General features: G+C 48.0%; 1 protein-coding gene across 1 annotated transcript in view; it reads left to right on the forward strand.

Moving 5' to 3' along the window:
• ptgir (prostaglandin I2 receptor) overlaps positions 1–5,799 on the forward strand; it is a 64,214-nt gene extending 58,415 nt beyond the window's left edge. Inside the window, 1 exon segment of the mRNA XM_078430918.1 lies at positions 5,572–5,799. Within this exon segment, the coding sequence (XP_078287044.1) occupies positions 5,572–5,799 (228 nt within the window).
• Positions 5,800–6,000: the final 201 nt, after the last annotated feature.

A 6,000-nucleotide genomic window follows, 5' to 3' on the forward strand; every position in this document is an offset into this window, starting at 1 on the left:
TATGATTGAGCCTGATCTGTGCAAAGTAAGATTTAGTGAACAGTTAAGGAAAGAAAGCCTAGCATTTAAGATTATTAAGGGGTTGGACACGTTAGAGGCAGGAAACATGTTCCCAATGTTGGGGGAGTCCAGAACCAGGGTCCACAGTTTAAGAATAAGGGGTAGGCCATTTAGAACGGAGATGCGGAAAAACTTTTTCAGTCAGAGAGTTGTAAATCTGTGGAATTCTCTGCCTCAGAAGGCAGTGGAGGCCAATTTTCTGAATGCATTCAAGAGGGAGCTAGATAGAGCTCTTAAGGATAGCGGAGTCAGGGGGTATGGGGAGAAGGCAGGAATGGGGTACTGATTGAGAATGATCAGCCATGATCACATTGAATGGCGGTGCTGGCTCGAAGGGCCGAATGGCCTCCTCCTGCACCTATTGTCTATTGTCTATTGTCTATTTCAATATCGTTTAGTTTAGTTTAGATTAGTTTAGTTTAGTAAAGTTTGGTTCAGAGATACAGTGCAGAAACAGGCCCTTCGGCCCAGAGAGTCCATGCTGACCAGCAATCTCCCTACGCCAGCACCATCCTACACACTGGGGACAATTTACAATTTATTTTTACCGAAGCCGATTAACCTACAAACCTGTGCGTCTTTGGAGTTTGGGAGGAAACTGGAGCACCCGGAGAAAACCCACAAGGTCACGGGGAGAACGTGCAAACTCTGTACAGACAGCGCCCGTAGTCAGGATCGAACCCGGGTCTCTGGCGCTGTGAGGTAGCAACTCTACCGCTGGGCCACCGCGCTGTACTAACACCATATTGTTACACCTTTGCAACACCTAATCTGCAGCCCTGTGGTCACGGATCTTTAAGTGCCCTTCCAGGTTCATAGCTCTCACACTTTGTCTGTATAGATGCTCGAGCCAAGCTGTGAGTCACTTTATAAATAGAATTCATAGCTGATCTCTGCAATGTCCTGTTGAACTGTATCCGATTTGCACAGGGCTTGGAAAGCACTGACTTGCAGACACAGGACATGCAGTGCATGGGCTGATGTTTAGTTTAGTTCAGAGATACAGCGCGGAAACAGGCCCTTCGGCCCACCTGGTCCGCGCCGACCAGCGATCCCCGCACACTAACACTATCCTACACACACTCGGGGCAATTTTTACATTTATACCAAGCCAATTAACCTGCAAATCCTGTACGTCTTTGGAGTGTGAGAGGAAACCGAAGATCTCGGAGAAAACCCACTCAGGTCACGGGGAGAACGTACAAACTCCGTACAGACAGCGCCCGCAGTCGGGATCGAACCCGGGTCTCCGGCGCTGCCTTCGCTGTAAGGCAGCAACTCTACCACTGCGCCACCGTGACCGCCCATGTTGCTGGTGCTCTCTCCTGGGTCTGATGGTGCCAACACTTTCAGACAGCATGAGGGGAGCAGAGCTGCCAGAGAACATCTTCAGTGATAGGAGCCCTTAAACCATGACGGCTCAAAATGCAGAAGGCAAGTGTGAAAACGCACACCTCCAGATTCAGCGGCGGTTTCTTCCCTCCATGATTGCGGGAATTGTGGGAAGAAGCGAACTGTTCTTCCATTTTATTTTTCAACATGGGCAGCACTTAGGGTTGCCAACCGTCCCGTATTAGCCGGGACATCCCGTATTTTGGGCTAAATTTGTCTGTCCCGTACGGGACGGCCCTTGTCCCGAAGAAGGGCCTCGACCCGAAACGTCACCCATTCCTTCCCTCCCGAGATGCTGCCTGACCCGCTGAGTTACTCCAGTATGTTGTGTCTACCTTCGACGCCTAACTTGCTCCTAACAATGTAAATACCTCGGCGAAGCATCTTTTGTGAAGCTACGCTGAACCATATGCTTCTAATATGGAGAGAATGGGTCCAAATTGTTTGGTTGGAATAACATTTATCAGATGTTGTGGCATGTAGGCTTGCGTTACAAGGGAAAGGTTACACTGTTCCCTCATTATTCCACTGCCTGTGGACACAAGATTTCATTCTAGGTCCAAGGTAAACTTCTGGAGGGAAGAAGTGAACATATTGATGGTGGAGATAGACCCAAGCATTTAGTATAGCACAAAAACAGGCGCTGACCAGCGATCCCCGCACATTAACACTATCCTACACCCACTAGGGACAATTAACCCACAAACGTGTACGTCTTTGGAGTGTGGGAGGAAACCGAAGATCTCGGAGAAAACCCACGCAGGTCACGGGGAGAACGTACAAACTCCGTACAGACAGCACCCGTAGTCAGGATGGAACCCGGGTCTCCGGCGCTGCATTCGCTGTAAGGCAGCAACTCTACCGCTGCGCCACCATGATTTTTTCTGAGAATCATTTCCAATTCTCCTTTGGAATCCCTCTCCGCGTCGATCTGACTTCCAATCCAAACCAGACCCGGGAGATAAATGTCTCGTCTGCGTGATCGTGCCGGTGGAATTATTCTGGGGCAGTCCCAGCTCGTTGCCTTCCGTTTACAAAGCAAAGATAGCAAATCGCAAAGCAAGTGGCGGTTGCCATGGCAAAGGTCGCACGCTGGCTGGGTATCTGAAGGAAGGGATGCTGAGGTACATCTTTGCGTAGGAAGGAACTGCAGATGCTGGTTGAAATCGAAGGTAGACACAAACTGCTGGAGTAACTCAGCGGGACAAGCAACATCTCTGGAGAGAAGGAATGGGTGACGTTTCGGGTTGAGACCCTTCTTTACTCCAGCAGTTTGTCTAGCTGAGGTATATCTTGTTGTATTTGGGAGATAGTTTGCATGAATCAGTGCCATGCTAACTACACAGGGGTTACAGATTGGAGGCACAAGGAACTGCAGATTCTGGAATCTTGAGTAAACTGCACAAGTGCTGGAGTTCTTAGTGTAATCTACCTTCCCTACATTCTTGGACTTCTGTAAGAGTGTGCTTATTTATAATAATGAGTCTGAGGGCATGCAGTCTGAAGAAGGGGCCCAATCCGAAACCTCACCCATCCTTGGCACTAGGTGGCGCAGCGGTAGAGTTGCTGCCTTACAACTTCGGAGGCCCAGGTTCGATCCTGACCACGGGTGCTGGCTGTACAAAGTTTGTACGTTCTCCCCGGGACCGAGTGGGTTTTCCCCGGGTGCTCCGGTCTCCTTCCAAAGAAATAGAGGTTTGTAGGTTAATTGTCTTCGGTAAAAATTATGTAGACCCTGGAAGGGTCTCGACCAAATCGTCACCCATTCCTTCTCTCCAGAGATGCTGCCTGACCCGCTGAGTTACTCCAGCACTCTGTGAAACGTCACCTATCCATGTTCTCTAGAGATGCTGCCTGACCCGCTGAGTTACTCCAGCATTTGGTGCCTATCTTCGGTGTAAACCAGCATCTGCAGTTCCATCCTACACATAGAAAATGTGTCAACCAACTTGGGACCCACAGGCAGTGATGTGATATTTATCTTACCTCCTATTTTATGATTTTACCTCCTACCTAAAATCCATAAACAGAATTGCCCCGGCAGACCCATTGTTTCTGCCTGTTCATGTCCCACCAAACCTATTTCCACCCACCCATTCCTTCTCTCCTGAGATGCTGCCTGACCTGCTGAGTTACTCCAGCATGTTGTGAAATAAATACCTTCGATTTGTACCAGCATCTGCAGTTATTTTCTTACACTGATGATACTGATTAATGTATACAGCGTTTTCTATGTAAGATTTTTAAACTCTATGTAAGATTTTTTTTCAAGACTAGGCTTTGTAATTGTAACCAGGAATCTGTTAGATTATCATAAAAACATGTCTGGTTTACTAATGTTCTTCATGGAAGGTAATCTGCATTCCTTATCTGGTGTGGTCTTATTGAAAAATTCTGTCTTATACTGAGGTTTATTGATTTCATGAGAAAGAAACAAAGAAACTTGAAAAACAGCATTTTAATTCAGCAGACTAACCTTGTTGATAATCTACTAAATCCATTGTTCAAGATGTGGACTCTTCTACATCGGCGAGACCAGACGTGAGCTGGGCGATCGTTTCGCTGAACGTCTTCGCTCAGTCCGCCTGGACCTACCTGATCTCCCGGTTGCCAAACACTTTAATTCACCTTCTCATTCCCACACAGATCTTTCTGTCTGAGGCCTCCTCCATTGTCACAGTGAGGCCAGACGTAAATTGGAGGAACAGTATCTCATATTTCGCTTGGGCAGCTTAGAAACATAGAAATATAGAAAATAGGTGCAGGAGGAGGCCATTCGGCCCTTCGAGCCTGCACCGCCATTCAATATGATCATGGCTGATCATTCAGCTCAGTAGCCTGTACCTGCCTTCTCTCCATACCCCCTGATCCCTTTAGCAAAAAGGGCCACATCTAACTCCCTCTTAAATATAGCCAATGAATTGGCCTCAACTACCTTCTGTGGCACAGAATTCCACAGACTCACCACTCTCTGTGTGAAGAAATGTTTTCTCATCTCGGTCCTAAAAGACTTCCCCCTTATCCTTAAGCTGTGACCTCTGGTTCTGGACTCCCCCAACATCGGGAACAATCTTCCCGCATCTAGCCTCTCCAACCCCTTAAGAATTTTATATGTTTCTATAAGATCCCCCCTCAGTCTTCTAAATTCCAGCGAGTACAAGCCCAGTCTATCTAGTCTTTCCTCATGTAAGTCCCGCCATCCCAGGGATCAATCTGGTGAACCTTCTCTGTACTCACTCTAAGGCAAGAACATCTTCCCTCAGGTTAGGAGACCAAAACTTACAGCCGAGTGGTATGAACGTCGAGTAGGAAAACAAACTGCAGATGCTGGTTTAAATCGAAGGTAGACACAAAATGCCGGAGTAACTCAGCGGGTCAGGCAGCATCTCAGGAGACAAGGAATGGGTGACGTTTCGGGTCGAGACCCTTCTTCAGTCTGAATAGTGATTTCTTTAACTTCAAGTAACCCTTGCATTCCCTCTCTCTCCATCCCTCACCCACACAAGTCACACCAGCTTCTCGTTCTCACCTAGCAAACAGCCTATTTCCTTTATCATTGTTACTTTTTTACATATCTTTTATTCATTTGTCAAATATCTCTCTACATCACCGTCTGTATCTCTCGTTTCCTTTCTCCCTGACTCTCAGTCTGAAGAAGGGTCTCGACCCGAAATGTCACCTATTCCTTCTCTCCTGAGATGCTGCCTGACCCGCTGAGTTACTCCAGCATTTTGTGAATGAATACCTTCGATTTGTACCAGCATCTGCAGTTATTTTCTTACAGTGCCTGAGATAATTTGTGTTGTGATTTATTTATTTTCGCATCACTGTACACTGCAAGGTATTTATTCACAAAATGCTGGAGCAACTCAGCAGGTCAGGCGGCATCTCGGGAGAGAAGGAATGGGCGACGTTTCGGGGCGAGACCCTTCTTCAGACTGATGTCAGGGGGGGGGGCGGGACAAAGGAAGGATATAGGTGGAGGCAGGAAGATAGAGGGAGATCTGGTAAGGGGGAGGGGAAGAGAGGGACAGAGGACCACTACAATGTCGGTGTAGTCTGTTGAAGGTGCCACGTGCCAATTAACACCTTGTCTTTCTCCCTGATCCCACTGTCTAGATTCGTGGATTCATCAACGCCATCAAACCGGACAATGTTGACACTCAGGACCTGGTGGCTTTCCGCTTCTACTCTTTCAACCCCATCGTGGACCCCTGGCTCTTCATCCTCTTCAGGAAGTCCATGTTCCGGACCATGAAGCAGATAGTCTGCTGCCGGTTCACCGGGACCATCGCCACAACCAACCTCCAAGATCCATTAAAACACCAGAGCATTTCCCTGTGCTGACTGGGGTTGGCGAAAGGGAGGGAGGGTAGAGGAGGGTAGAGGAGGGTAGGGGGAGGGTTGGCACCGGTGTTTTAAGGCGGGCACCGATAAATCGAAGGAAGGCTGGCACCGATCAATCGAAGGCCTTTCAGCCTCATCGATCAGTTTTAACAACTGGGTTAAAACAAGACTCGTCAAAAGCAGGCATCCAGTGTGAGATCC

Source organism: Rhinoraja longicauda, chromosome 41 (assembly GCF_053455715.1).
Source record: "Rhinoraja longicauda isolate Sanriku21f chromosome 41, sRhiLon1.1, whole genome shotgun sequence".
NCBI classification, from domain to species: Eukaryota; Metazoa; Chordata; class Chondrichthyes; order Rajiformes; family Arhynchobatidae; genus Rhinoraja; species Rhinoraja longicauda.